At 43.6% G+C, this 15,574-nt stretch overlaps 1 protein-coding gene across 2 annotated transcripts; it reads right to left on the bottom strand.

The window, feature by feature from the left end:
• Nucleotides 1–7,696: 7,696 nt before the first annotated feature.
• On the bottom strand, nt 7,697–15,264 carry LOC124660136 (dynamin-related protein 3B-like). Of its 2 annotated transcripts, none has more exons than XM_047197924.1 (20): nt 14,734–15,264; nt 13,607–13,889; nt 13,488–13,516; nt 13,282–13,383; nt 12,807–12,875; nt 12,667–12,726; nt 12,456–12,569; nt 12,206–12,254; nt 11,987–12,096; nt 11,789–11,881; nt 11,586–11,678; nt 11,308–11,445; nt 10,905–11,015; nt 10,071–10,178; nt 9,939–9,984; nt 9,646–9,794; nt 9,417–9,563; nt 8,668–8,720; nt 8,452–8,551; nt 7,697–8,357 (listed from the first exon to the last, which is right to left on the bottom strand). In XM_047197924.1, the coding sequence occupies exons 1-20, from the start codon at nt 15,124–15,126 to the stop codon at nt 8,145–8,147; spliced, it is 2,460 nt and encodes an 819-aa protein (XP_047053880.1). In that variant the 5' UTR covers nt 15,127–15,264; the 3' UTR covers nt 7,697–8,144. The 2 variants fall into 2 exon arrangements, with proteins under 2 accessions (XP_047053880.1, XP_047053882.1); XM_047197926.1 differs by having other exon boundaries at nt 9,939–9,981.
• Between the last annotated feature and the right edge of the window lie 310 nt (nt 15,265–15,574).

The raw sequence follows: 15,574 nt of genomic DNA, 5'->3' as shown, positions 1-15,574 counted from the left end.
AGATCATATCAACGACTTGTATACTACAACATGCAGTGGTATGCTGGGTCACCGCATCTTCCGGACTTTTCTAGAACCTTCTAGAACCTTCCATAGAACCTTCCGCGACATTTTATTCACATAAAATGACATCCTATATATGAATCTTATTCTCCGGACCATTCCGGAACTCCTCGTGATGTCCGGGATCACATCCGGGACTCCGAACAAATATTCCAACTTCATTCCATATTCAAGAACTACCATTTCAACATCCAACTTTAAGTGTGTCACCCTACGGTTCGAGAACTATGCGGACATGGTTGAGTACTCACTCGACCAATAACCAATAGCGGGATCCGGAGATCCATAATGGCTCCCACATATTCAACGATGACTTTAGTGATCGAATGAACCATTCACATACATTACCAATTCCCTTTGTCTCGCGATATTTTACTTGTCCGAGGTTTGATCTTCGGTATCACTCTATACCTTGTTCAACCTCGTCTCCCGACAAGTACTCTTTACTCGTACCGTGGTATGTGGTCTCTTATGAACTCATTCATATGCTTGCAAGACATTAGACGACATTCCACCGAGAGGGCCCGTAGTATATCTATCCGTCATCGGGATGGACAAATCCCACTATTGATCCATATGCCTCAACTCATACTTTCCGGATACTTAATCCCACCTTTATAGCCACCCATTTACGCAGATGGTGTTTGGTGTAATCAAAGTACCTTTCCAAGTATAAGTGATTTACATGATCTCATGGTCATAAGGACTAGGTAACTATGAATCGAAAGCTTATAGCAAATAACTTAATGACGAGATCTTATGCTACGCTTAATTGGGTGTGTCCATTACATCATTCATATAATGATATAACCTTGTTATTAATAACATCCAATGTTCATGATTATGAAACTAATCATCCATTAATCAACAAGCTAGTTTAAGAGGCATACTAGGGACTTCTTGTTGTCTACATATCACACATGTACTAATGTTTCGGTTAATACAATTCTAGCATGATATATAAACATTTATCATAAACATAAAGATATAAATAATAACCACTTTATTATTGCCTCTAGGGCATATCTCCTTCACAAATAACGCTGAATGGAGGTGTGCTTGGGTTGGGTACGCCTTCTTTTTAAACATAAGGCCTTAGCCCAGCTTTAAATTAATAAAGCCACCAACGGCAGATACAAACGTGCTTACAAACAACTCACAGGAACAGGCACCACAAGCAAACTAAAGATCGAAACAAGAAACACCACTTGGAACGCCTACACCACAGCTAGACATCGAGGAGAGCACCGGGAAGGCAAGCAAGAGCTTGGAGAGGCCACCGGACCGTGTCGTCGACCGCACCCACTAGGCAAATCTAGATCCAGCCTCCACCGTCTCCACCTCCGAAAAGAGACCCCTTGTCCCTTGCCCTGGATCGAAGGGCACCGTACCGTCGGGAGGCGAAGGAGTTCCCCCAAGAACACAGCGGAAAAGAGGGAGCTAGACTGCCAAAGGGAACGCCATCAAAGACGGGAGGGAACTTCACCGAGACCACCACCATCGCCGGAGCAACCACCACATCAGACCGGAGCTGCAGGGAAGAAGACGCAGCGAAGAAGAAACGACGGAAGAGGGCACGAGCCAACCCCCACGGATGAACAGGACCACCAAGGCATGGCCGCTCGCCAACCCAGCGTCGCTACTGCCGTAAAGGGGAACCCTTTCCCCTTTCACCCAGGCTCGAGGGCGTCGCCACCAGCAAGCAGGGGCAATGGAGAAGCAGAGCATCAAACCTGGCACCTGCCGGTTGATGACCCACAAGTATAGGGGGTGTATCGTAGTATCTTCGATAAGTAAGAATGTCGATCCCAACGAGGAGCAGAAGGTGTTGACAAGCAGTTTCGATGAAGGATTCACTGTAAATGCTCACACACAAGTATTCGGGGGTTTTGATGTAACAGATGAATAAAGTACGAGTAAGTAAAATGCGAGAGAAATAATTGCAGCGAGTGGCCCAATCCTTTTTAGCACAAAGGACAAGCCGGTTTGTTTACTTATAATGACCAAACGTTCTCGAGGACACACGGGATTTTAGTCTAGTGCTTTCGCTATACAGCTGATTAATCTTCATTGTTTTGATAAGTGTTGTGTGGGTGAACCTATGCTAATGTACCGCCCTTCCTAGGACTAATACATACTTGTGATTATACCCCTTGCAAGCATCCGCAACTACAAGAAAGTAATTAAGATAAATCTAACCACAACCTTAAACTGCGAGATCCCGCGATCCCTCCTGCATCGATATACCAACGGGGTTTAGGTTTCGTCACTCCGGCAACCCCGCAATTGGCAAACGAGTACAAGATGCATTCCCCTAGGCCCATAAATGGTGAAGTGTCGTGTAGTCGACGTTCACACGACACCACTAGAAGAATAACACCACAACTTAAATATCATAACATTGAATATTACTCAACCATAGTTCAGTACTAACAATTAGACTTCACCCATGTCCTCAAGAACTAAACGAACTACTCACGAGACATCATATGGAACATGATCAGAGGTGATATGATGATGAATAACAATCTGAACATAGACCTTGGTTCAATAGTTTCACTCAATAGCATCAACAACAAGTAGAAATCAGTATCGGGAGAGTTTCCCCTATCAAACAATCAAGATCAAACCTAAATTGCTACAGCGGTGACGATGTCCAGCGGTGGAGATGGCGGTGATGATGGTGGAGATGATGATGATGGTGATGGAGATGATGTCCAGCTCGATGGCGGTGACGATGGCGTCGATTTCCCCCTCCGGGAGGGAATTTCCCCGGCGGATTCCTCGCCCGCCGGAGAGCTCTTTTCTCTCCGGTGTTCTCCGCCCCGCGGAGGCGGCCGTAACCCTTCGTGAGGATTCCTCTCGTGGCTTAGGTCTTCGGGACGAAGGGTTTCGCGAAGAAAAGGAGGCGAAAGAGGCCGAGGGGGCCCCACACCACATGGTGGCGCGACCAGGCCATGGGCCGCGCCACCCTATGGTGTGGGCCCACCCTGGGTCCAGCTGGCTCCCCCTTCTGGCTTCCTCCGTCATCTGGAAAAATAGGATTTTTGGTAAAACTTCCTTCCACAGTTGATCTTCCGAAATATCGCATCCCGACGGTGCTTTTTCCAGCAGAATCCTGGCTGCGGTGCTCGATCTCCAAATAATCATGAAACATGCAAAATAGATGAAATAATATAAGTATTGTGTCCCAATATGAAATATATCAATGAATAACAGCAAATTATGATATAAAATAGTGATGCAAATTGGACGTATCACCAGTCAACACGGGGAAAAAGCTTCGCCAAACAGAGCGAGTCGCCACAGCCACCTCAAACCGCCGGTGTTCACCCACCTCTGCAGTTCCCAAGACGGCGCCTTCAGGAAGGGGACCGACGTCGCAACGCCGCCGCCGTCCGCAAGGAAACACCAGGCTTTCGCCCACGCAGAGGAGGGTAGTGAGAGTGGTACCTCGACGAGGCCTTCGAGAAGGAGCGCGGCGCCGGCGGCGTCGTCCTCGTCGTGGTTGCCCAAAGGTTTCCCCGGTACCACCAGCCAACACCACCCTCTGCCCAACACCTAAAATCGGCGGCCGGAACCACCGAGCTCCAGATCTGGCAGGGGAAGAACAAAACGAGGAAGAGGAGGCTTCATCTTCAGCTCTGGCAACCGGGCTGACGGCGCAGACCGGTGCCGCGACCCTCAACCTCCGTCGCCTCGCCGCCCGCGCGGCCGAGAACGACGGCCAGCAACCACGGCCGCTGCCCGCCGCAGGGCCGACGCCGTCCACACCCGCCCAGGGCCGCCGCCCTGGCTCCCAGAGCCCCCACCGAGGCGGCCGCCGGCAGGGAGAGCCCACCGAGCAGCAGCCACGACCATGGCGAACCTCGCGCGGCGGTCCTCCACCTAGTCGCCGCGGGAGGAGCGAGGGCCAAAATCCCCGCCGCCCCCTTCACCGACGCCGCGTGCTTTGACGCCGGCGCCTCTGGGGGCGACGAGGAGGAGGGGAGGATGGAGGGGGGCGGCGGCGGAGAGCGCTAGGGTTCGCTCCCTCGGTCGCCAGGAGGGGGCGACGCGAGGGGAGCGTTTTTTCCCGTTTGCACACGGCTTCTCATCTAGAGAATTGGGTACGCCTTCTTAAAACTATCTTCCTTCATGACTATTAATCGAGAGATTCATCTGTTGGATAATTAATTAGGGCCTAAGATCATTGTTGAAAAAAAAATAGAGCCTTGATGGGCTTGCATATGTAGATTGGTAGAGCGAGTAAGGATTTTGTTGGCTTAATCTTGAATGAAAGGTTGTAAATTTCACTAAATTGCAGCTCATTGCTTCCCGCCAAGGAGCATTGAAGCCGCATCTACAAAATTCCATTGTAGACAGCCGCTAACATCTCACATGAGTCAGTACCAAATAGAAAGGTTGTAATGATCAAAGTGATTCTAGTAACCAAAAAAATATTTGCTCGATGTTAAGTTTTGACTGTGTGAATGTATTGAAAAACAGTTTGTCTTATTAAAAAAAATTAGTATCTATCAAACACATAATTTTGGGTAAGATCAGTGGCACTGAAGAAAAGCACCAGAAAGATCCTACGGAGATGTATTTCAGAAATACATGAATTACTCACACAACATCAGAAAAACTAGTAGTATCAAACACACACAAAAAATGAATAAGATGAATTCGCTGCAGTGAAGAAAATTACGAGGAAAATATTACGAAGAAGTAGTTCAGAAATATTATGAGCTATGAGCTACTCAGACACCATTCTTTAAGAGAAGGGATTTCTCCACTAGTGCTGTCTTCATCGTTGCTCATTCGTTGTTTTCGTTCACGCCTCAACCACCGATGTGTTGTTCTTTTTTTTTAAAAGCAATGCAAAAGATTTGCTATATTCATTAATAGAGAAGGAGGTTTTAGAAACATTTACCTAGGACATTCCCTAGGACTTTAAGGGAAGCCTACTCTTCTGAAATTGCATTACTCGAGAAATTTGCCCCCAGGAGGATCCAAGCTTTGGCCTCATCTTTGATTCGAATGATGACAATGTCCGCGGCAGACGATGCGTGACGGAACACTCTAGTATTTTGCTCTTTCCAAATTTCCGAAGAAATGAGCATGATTATTGAGGCCATCACCTTCCGCACCGTCCCTCTTTGAAATGCACTTTTTGTCCACCAAATGTTGATGTCGGGTTCATTGGCCTAAAGCTCTGGAGTCATGCCATGAATACCACACCATGCAAAAATCTCCTTCCATATACAAATAGTGAATCTACACTTGTAGACAAGATGTGATGCAGATTCTTACACTTGGTTGCAAAGTCAGCCACCCCTCCGTCAAAGTCTATGCGCCATTTAAATCCTATTTTGCATTACCAACCAAGCAAAAAATGCAATTTGGTGGAACCCAATTCTTCCAAACCGAAACATTTAGTGATTTTGAAATTAGCCCTTCAAACTGCATCTTGTAGGCCAACGGGGCAGAGTATTTGCCTTCATTTGTAAATTTCCAAAGAATATTATTGAGGACTTCTTGGTCAAGTTGGATATTGGATATAAAAACCCCCATAGAGTGACAAATTTTTGGATATGTTCCATGTCAAAACCAACTTGGGTGTTTATTTGATTGACCAAAAAATTATTCTCAACAGCCTTCCAAACCATGCAATTTTTCCTCTTCGATTTTGCGATGATTTTTGGCGCAATATCCTTTGGGCATATGCCATCGAGCCAAGGCGGGGTCCAAAATTTGGCCTTTTCACCGTTGCCAACAGTAACCACCGTGGCCGCCGAAAATAGCCGCTTTCGTTACACGGGTTCCCAAGGCCTATCCATGCCTTGGTCTCATCTATCCAATCAAGCCTTAGACCGGCGGAAAACTTGTCGAGATATAGGATACCAAGCGCACAAAGCTTTGTGGGGCGACAAACTTTGTCCCAGTTCACTTTGCATTTTCCATCGGTAACTTGTCCTCTCCCGCCCACAATAAGCTCTTAAAAAAAAGCAATGGTCCTCTTTATAACGTCCTTTGGAAGTTCAATATAAGTAATATGGTAGATTGCTTGGGACGGGAGGACAACCTGATCCAAGACATGGCGGCCGATCATGTTTACATTTTTCCAATTTTTGGAGGCAAACTTTCCGGCTATTTTATCTTCAAGATGTTAAAGGTCCGCTCTTCTTATTAGCCGATAAATACTCAAAGGGGGGCCCAATTATCGCATTGGGGAAGGTGGTTCTTGTTGCCGGGAAGGGTTGTCTTTCTTGTTTTATCCTCCGCAAGATAGATTGCGGGAACAGTTGATGAGGATTCCGGATACTTGAATTAATTAGCTTTTTAAAAAAGATCTATGTTTTGAAACGAATGTACTAATACTTTTCTTTTTGCGAGGAGGTGCCAGCCTCCATTGCCGTTCCACGCAAGTACGGTAGAATTGCTCAGGCTGACCATAGTGCAAAGTATCATATAGTGGTATCATCCATATGATACAAGTCTATGATACTACCCCTATAGTGGTTAGTATCATCTAGTAGTACCATAATCTCATGATATTTAATTATTTGTAGAATCTTAATGCAATTGTGTGTATAGGATGTATTTGACATTAAATTTTCTAGTTTCACGTGCTATGATACAGTATCATATTATGATACCACTAGCATATCTCTCCTCATTAATTATAGCGCCACATCAAGATTTTTGTCAAGGTGGCATGCATTATACTTCTTATAATACTAGCACTATGGCTAGCCTTATACCAGTATCCGCTCAGGCGCTGACGTCTCTGCGTGGCAACTGCGCAAGCAACAATTCTCGTGGCACTTTTTTCAGTGGGAATGCCATGGTAGTACGAATAAAGATATTGTGATGAATAATTGGCGTCCGTGCTTTCTGAAATGATTGGCAGGCTGCACATCGAGTTGCCCAGGGAGAACTCTGTGCTTATCATGTCCAAGTCAGACACAGGCAACCAATGCAAGACTTTTTGAAATCTATGCACATTTTGAAGTACGGCAGATCCAGAATACATTGCTAGCTATTAAGTAATCGTAATCAACTAAGTTATTATCTCTTCCCTTTCATGTGTCAATGACTACTTTTCAATCCGCATCTAATACCGCATGTCTACAACTCCGTAGCCTCCATGTGGACGTCCTCCGTGTCACCATCATACAGCTTAAAGCTACAGTTAATTGGGTAGACACCATATTTAGATACGGCCGATTTATCAGCCAAGCGTATCATATCTATGTACGATTTCTCAATCGGTATGTGCTAGCCTCTTGTTTTCCTCCCATATCTCAAAACAATGCAGATATCTATCCTACACTAGTGTTCTTCAGATGGAGGAAGACTGAAGTGCAGTTGTGATGCCTGCATCTGGTATTATTTGTAGGTGTTGTTGGCCTGTTGCAAGCACCCTTTGCACGTTAGCCATCAAACACGGTATTGTGAGCGAGCGATACATTAAAATAGTGTGAATGATCAGAATATAGGACCTTAGCCCCTATGACTAACAAAGAGAAAAGTTGCAACCTTCAGTAAATAGTCGATTTTATATGGAAAACGAAATTGAACGAGCCGAATTGTTCCCTGCAGAAGAGAACTATTGAATGGCAAAGGAATTAATTAGTAAAAAAATACGGATATTAATCATCAAAGTGATGGGGTGATGAAACATTAAAACTCCTGTAGCACCATTTCTTAACATCTTCCCACGAACCATGTCAGACTTATCACGGTAAAAATAAACCGTGTTCAGAATCTTCAGATACAGTACTCAGACACTCAGAACTAAAACTAGTAGGTCCCCATAGCTTCTTACATGGGTTTCAACCAAAAAAAACTTACCCATCACCGGTATCATTTTAAGACGAAATGATTGGGCTGCGATATACTGTACAAGAGAGGCAAGCGGCAAAAATCTGGCACCATGCCAATGCTTCGTTGGGCGCAACACTACAAAGAATAACAATGGCTAGAAAAAACATATATCTATTGGGCACCCGCAAACTGAATTTGGAATAGCGTGTTGCTACCAGCCATCTGCTGGCTCAAGTCACTAAACCGGGGGACGGTCGTGAAAGGCAATATCAAAATCCATTGCCACTTGAGCTGGGATTGAAAGGTTGTTGCTCCCCAGAGTGGCCCTTCCGATTCCTAGACTGCTTTGGGGTAGAATATGGTGAGCTTCCGTCGTGGAAGGATGAAGAAAGCCCATGGACCCGTGGTAGACCAGTCGCATCAGAATCCAGGGAATATCCTCTCTCAACTGTCTCTGCTTCTAGCGGTATCTCATCCAAAGTCTGCAAAATACAAAAGGCGCAAAAAAGTTGCGTCAGATCTAGTAGTATATAACATGATTAGATGGAAAGCTTCAAGTAGTTTGTGAAAACATACTTTGTAGGCTTGCTGAAGGATCCTAAGGTTTTCACGTATCTGCTTCCGCTTTGTAGTTATTTCATCAGGTTCTCTTAGGATGTCCCCAAGGAGCTCTTCTCTGCAATGGTAAGTAAATATGAACTATAATTGTATAGGAGTAACAGCAAATAATTTTGTTCTGTTTATGGTGTTTACGGAATATGATTCAAATAGGAGTAGGAACTGCCTTCTCACCTATAAAGGGCAGTTATAAGGAAATTATGCAGCTCTCTTTTTGTGTGATTAACCTGCAAGACAAACAGTTTTCTTAAGTAACAGAGCTGGGAAACAAAAATACTTAGTACTAGGCTTTCTGTGGCTTCCTGCCACTAGCAACAGCAGAAAGCTGAATCAAGAGTTAAGGAAAGAAAGGAGGCAAGAATTTGATCAAGTCCACCCTTTTCTTTCCAAAAAAAACGAATGGGAGGGTGATCTGCAGTGCAATGCAAAGCATTGAAAGCTCATTAGTAAAAAAAAAATTGCTGAAAAAAAAAGTCAGTAGTGTTCTGTGCTGCTTGCTGCAGAAAGCTGAATCAAGACACAAGGAAAAGAAAGGAGGCAAGACTTTGATCAAGCCCACCTCCTTTTCAAACAAGAAACAGAAAAGGAGCTTCAGAGCAAGCTGCACAATGCTATGCAAAGCTCTGAAAGCTCATTGGTAAAGCAAATGCTAACAAATAAGAAAGATGCAAATTTAATAATGCTGCAAAGCCACAATAATATAGGTTCCCAATATAGTGTTTGTGATTCTACGAATGGTGTTTAACCATGCTTGGCAGTTGGACAAAGCATTGCCGGATTTATATATGAACTGTCCCCCATCTATGTTTACCATGCAACTAAAAAATAACACAAACATCGCACAGAATAGGAAAAAATTGTACAAGAAAATAAGCAAGATATGCACTCTTCAGTAGAGATGCTAAGAGTTACAAGAATCATACCAGGAAATGCATAATAGCTTTTGGTACGAAGTCCTCAACATTTTTCCTGACTATATTGTAATATGACTGCAGCAGCAACTTTGTAATTGCTATTTCAAGGGCCTCCTGCTCAGAATGATTTTCTGAAGGCTTGAGGACTAGCGGCGGCTGTTAAGAATGGTATCCATCAATCACTTAACACGTTCAAATAACAAAGGAAAATTAAAAGAGCATTAGCAAGATGGCTCGCCTCTTTTAAATGTATTGAAGAGAATGAATGTTCCAGGCTAGGAGTGGCTGAAGCATAAGATTTGTTCACTGAACTATCTCTTGCTGAAGAGTGTGCACGGTCCTCATTTGAGGTAAATATTGAGCCCCAAAAGGAAGTGCTTCCACTACCTGAATGATAATCAGGTAAGTAAAATGGGTCGAGGTGATATTGTAGTATATACTTATAATAAAAAAACATCGCTGACCTACTACACTCAGATACGATAGTATACGCAATCAAAGGATACAATGCATTTGCAACGGAATCCTTACCTGAAGATCCCGGTCTATCTGCCTCAGCAGCAGATCGTACACCCTGCTTTAATGACCACAACAGGAAAGGAGCATAATCTTAGGAACACAACCAAATCATTGCTGATTAAAAAATAAGTGACGCAAAAAAACCTGGATCTGGTCGTTGACAACTCCATTCACACCAGCAGTTCTACCCAATAATGCACGTGATCTTTGGGTTTTCTCAGGAGCCTGTGGCTTATCGGCATCTACTCCATCCTGCAGTGTAGTATTGTTAAATACAAGGATGTAGTTTACAGAATGTGGACTGGCTCAAAATACAAATGAAGGACATCAATAATAAAGGCATAACTTAGTTAAACATCTTCAAACATTATTAAACATGCTAAAAATGTGCCAAAAATAAATAGTAGACGTTTGGATGTCCACAATCATTATCTAGCACCACAAGTTCTAGCATGTACAGCGAGAGTTGGCTTGGTATACACGCCTTCCCAAAGATATAAATGGTTTGATATTAACAAATTAATGTGATGATATCTAACCATTCTATGATATTTCCTGACAAATCAAAAAAAGTCTTGATTCCCCAAATCAATAATTTATATATAGCTCTGGCATTTGGTTTATGCATTGACTTTATTCGCTTATGGTTTGGAGCATAACAACAGGGTTATCAGGAATTGCATTGAGAAACTTTCAAGAAAAAATTAACATCCAAGTAACTGTTGCTAGTAGGACAGCGAAGTTCTCCATCGGATATAAATTAAGCTTTCATCTAATTCAGAGTTCTGACAGGGCATATCAATGACAGAAAGAAACAGAAAATAGCTCATTTGCGAGGCACCGTAATCAATGTTGCGGTTGAGCAGTGATTCTTTTTCAGCATATACTTGTATTCTAGTTGGTAGCGATTCTACAGTTAAGTTGCCCAGAGTCAAAACAGAAGAAATTACTCTATAATGTTCAATAAAATATACATACTCTTCTAACCACCGTTGCAGGCAATCTAGCCGTTCTGACTTGTTGCTGCGCTTGCTCTACGGCCTTGCTGCCACCAATGAAACTTGGGTGAGATGTGTTTATGTAGTCGGCCTGCAAGATAATTTCATCTCGAGTAAAAAATAATGAAAACGGACAAGACACCAGTGCAAGGAAAGAATAACAAAGGAAACAAGTTATTCAGATCACTTTTGAGTCACAATAATTGTACGAAATAGTTAGTTTCTTATTACTATTAAGACAACAAATTGTGCAGGTGTTTTCATCACTATATGCGGAAGCTCGAAATAGAATATAGGCAAGTGATGTACTCCACATGTCTTTAAACTCCTATGGGGTACTACGAAAATCAATTAGAATCCCCATAGGGCAAAAAAATGTTTACCTCCATCTCAATAATGTGTGCTATCATATCTTGTGCTGGCTTAAGCCCATCACGTAAAAACTTCCCAATTACTTCATCCATGCTCCTTCTGAGTATAGGAAACTGCTGCAGCTCATTGCTAAGAGAACGGTGGCTCATCTAAGGCAAAACACAAGTTACCAGGATAAGCAAAATAGAAAAGGTAAATCAGCAAGTTAAATGTTATTTAACACTATGAAACCTTAGCCAGTAAATGCTTAAATTTCTGTTTCCAAGATTTTACAACTGGACTGACATACCTTGACTAGTTCCTCATATATAAATTCTGCACACTGAAGACTTGGATCAAGCAATCTGCTGATTTGTCTACGTACAAGCACTTCAAATGGCACCTGACAAATTGTTAGCACAAGGACAAGTTTTCAGCCAACTGACCAATACGCAAGCATCTACTAGTACAAATTAACATATTCTTACACAAAAGGGCACAAATGCAATATACCTCAGGTACAAACAAAGCACTCCTAGGACCAGTTGCATTTTGTATAGCCATGCGGATGTCTTCATCGGTGACATCCTCGCAAGGGTCAACACCCTACAAAAGGCAGATCTTAGATCCTCCTGATAACATGGATCTGATAAATGCTACCATGCAGGGTACCAAAAGATCCAGTAAGCCAGTATATGCGAACTTACAAACCTCTAAGCTTTTGACAAAGATAGATTGGAAAATATAGTGAATTCTTGCTCCACCAGAAAGCTCAATTGTTGAGATATCTTCATTTTTTCCTTCTACCATCGAGGAGAAAGCTACAGCACACACATACGTTTACATTTAGGAATAAAATAATGACACAAAGCATAAATATATAGGACTGAAACAGAGGAACCAGGAAAGTGGTCATGGTTCAGTTATTACCATCACAGTATTTAGCTAGAATGTTCAAAAGCTTAGCACCTTGCCCAGCCTGAAATCAGAGAACATAGGGATTAGTCAGTAATGCAAAGACCAAAAGAACAAAAAAAAAAGGAAGATTAAGCAACCAGATTTTACTAGCTGCTAAACAAACCATGTCAGACAAGAGAATATAATTTGTTACAAATGATTTTGCAACAAAAAAGTGTATGTTTCTTATCAGTTTGACCAAATAATATTAATTCAAACCGACCTTGGACTCGACTGGATCACCATAAAAGGCATGCTCCTTGGCAATAGCTGTCAATTGAGAACTTATGCGTGACTTCAGTCCCGGCAGAATAGTTTTTATATGTTGGACCAAGATCTGAAACCACATAGATTCATTTCCTAGTTTAAATCACAGCATACATCTGGAAGTCATGTAACATTGGCCATAACAGATATATTATTTACCAAAATACCTGGTTTAGCTTCTTTGCTAACTGTGGTATCCCACAGTACTGAGCAAGACCATTGTATGCCTGAAAAGAATGCCATTTCAGGACGACGAAATATGAAAGAACGCAAGAATGAAGAAAGCGTGAACTTCACTGCAGCATACCGGCTGATTACGGAAGAATTTTTCTTCTCGTGCCAGGGCATCCTTGATACTGAGATCAGAGATGATATCCTACATTATTTAACAACAAAAGTTAGACAGCTAAAACAAAACCTTTCATAACACTCAAGACGGTGATGTGCAATAACAGAATACGCCCAACACATTACAACGATTACTACTTAGCAGTGCAGCATTCTGAATGATTTTTATTTATGAACTAGGTGTTAAGTTCATCTATTTTTACATCAGGTATTAATTTATCTATAATTTCTATGGTTGTTGAACGCTATTTCTCAACAAGCAACAGTCAGCAATGAGACGAAAATATGTCATTTGTAAGTCTTTGTTATTATACAGAATGAGCACAGTGACAAAAAAGTTAGATCACTATCAAACTGCAAATAAGACGATGTCATGACAAGTTATAAATACATCAGCACCCTTAAACTAAGTAAAATATTGCAGAAAAAAGTACCTGCTGGCAGCGGTTTACGACACCAACATAACCAAGTCGTAATGGGATGACATTTCCCAGCAAAAAGTTACGGGCATCGGTGCCCCTGTCCATTATGTCCAACTGGAGGAAAACAGAAGATCATTAAATATCAGAAGTTGGCTGACATTTGAAGGGCATTTGCTTTCCGAACAAATATAGTAAAAATTTATGGTTCAGGAGCAAACCTTTGTGATAACACCAATTGTTCGAGAACCTACAAGAAGAGGGATCAGCCTAGTAAGATACTACATCTAGATAGAACTGGTCTACTGAACTAAAGGTGGACTTTGCAGGGCATACATACCATCAGGGTCTGCCTGACGAGCCATTTGAAGAGCATCAGAATTAGCTAAATCTGCATTTGCAGGTGAAACAGCCAAGATGATACATGTCTTGTGCTTGATATATGACAATATCATAGTCCTTATTCTGGCCTCAATATCAGTTGGTTGGTCGCCAACTGGCACCTTAGTAATTCCAGGCAAATCGACCAAAGTGATGTTAAGAACATTTGGCGAATGGATCTTCAAACGTATCTGCCTATCTGACACGCCCTTGTTACCACCAGCCTCCCTGTCAGTTTCTGCCTGCATTATTTGTGAAGCTTGTCATTGACAAGTACAAGATATTCTAGTTAAACCAAGTTGGTGCACTACACTACCCAGATTGTAATGGTCGCTAAACTCTCAGCAATTCTTTCAGTAACATAAGCAAAATTACACAGTATCAGCAGGAGCACATAAACAGAAGTCCATAGAATCAAGGATACCAAATTTTAATGCATCACTGAAAACCTCCAACACTTTTAAACGAACACTTAGAGAAATTACACGGGATCAGCAGCTGGGTCAACCTCTGAACCTCGCTAAATATGCACAGCAATATAAAAAATTGCAAACAGTCCCACTATTCGTTAACACCGTCAGAAGACCAAGTTCAAACAAGCAAAATAGCATACCACAATGTAGCAAAATATAAAGTGCACCAAATAAATCAAAGAGAGGGCTAACTACAGCCTTTCAGAGCAACACTATAGAACGCTTACTGAAATTGCTCCAGGAAGCAGCATGGACAAAGCATCGGCACCACTAAATCAGAATATGGTGCCAACTAACCCAGAACAACAAGCATCACCCCTAAATCCAAAAATATATGTTTAGACAGCAGCAGCAGCTGCTGTGATATAGGCTACCTATATATATGCTGATAGAAACCCACCAGCAGCACCAAGTATATGAGTGTCCAAACAAGCAGCAAAACCGCAACTAAACAGTCATCTGCAACCCTTGTAGAGGGTGTCATTGCAATACTATAGCTACGATGCTGGCCAACACACTACCCGCATACCCCAAACCAATCGGTTCCCTATTACAGAGCTTAGGTAGCCGAATCGCTTAGGGAGATGAGAGGTTACGAGGAGGGGAGGTGGACCTGGATCTCGCGTCGGATTTCGCGGAAGTCGGAGTAGCGTCGGCCGGGCTGGTGCAGGAACTCGCCCCACTCGTTGTCGTCGACGCCCGAGGGGCGCAGCGGCTGGTGCACGAGCTGGAGCACGAGCGGGCGGCGCGTGCAGATGTCGGAGCCGCGCGGGAGGAAGTCGCGGCCGACGAGCGCCTCGAGGACGCTCGACTTGCCGCTGCTCTGGCTGCCGACGACCGCGACCTGCGGCAGGTCGATGGTGGAGTTGCTCCCCAGCTGCGCGAAGATGTCCTGCAGCTTGTTGACGATCGGGATCACCGACGAGCCCACGGCCGCGGCGGCCGCGGCGGCCGCCGCCGCCGGCGACGCCGCGCCGGAGGAGGAGGAGTAGAGGTCGTCGGCCATGGGCGCGCGCGGCGGTGGAGGTCCTCCGCCGCTGGGTCGCCTAGGGTTTTGGGGGGAGCAGGAGGAATCAATCCCTAGATCGAGAGCGAGAGCTCGGCGTCTGATTTTTTCTGGGGCTGCGGATTTGAATCGGGAGGTGTGGAGGGGGGTATGCCCGTATTGTATTTGGAGCGCTGGAGTCTGGAGAGGGAAGGAGATGCGGGGGAATTTGACCTTTATAACCCTCGTCTTCTTCTTGGCTTACGGAGCAAGAAGAACGTGCACTTTTTTTCGGGCATCATCAAATAATCCACCGTGTTTTTACCGTTTTTTTTAAGGCCGTGTTTTTACCGTTTAGTAGTGCCTCGGCGGCAGTCTCAAACTTTTACTTGTGGAATACGATACTAACTAGCTGTGCTGGTTCAACTGAAGTCAGTGAACGCACTATCCGGGAGAAGTTTTAATCGCC

Source organism: Lolium rigidum, chromosome 6 (assembly GCF_022539505.1).
Source record: "Lolium rigidum isolate FL_2022 chromosome 6, APGP_CSIRO_Lrig_0.1, whole genome shotgun sequence".
Classification (NCBI taxonomy): domain Eukaryota; kingdom Viridiplantae; phylum Streptophyta; class Magnoliopsida; order Poales; family Poaceae; genus Lolium; species Lolium rigidum.
The sequence above is the reverse complement of the archived record's forward strand: the minus strand, read 5'-3'. Positions and strand labels throughout refer to the sequence as shown.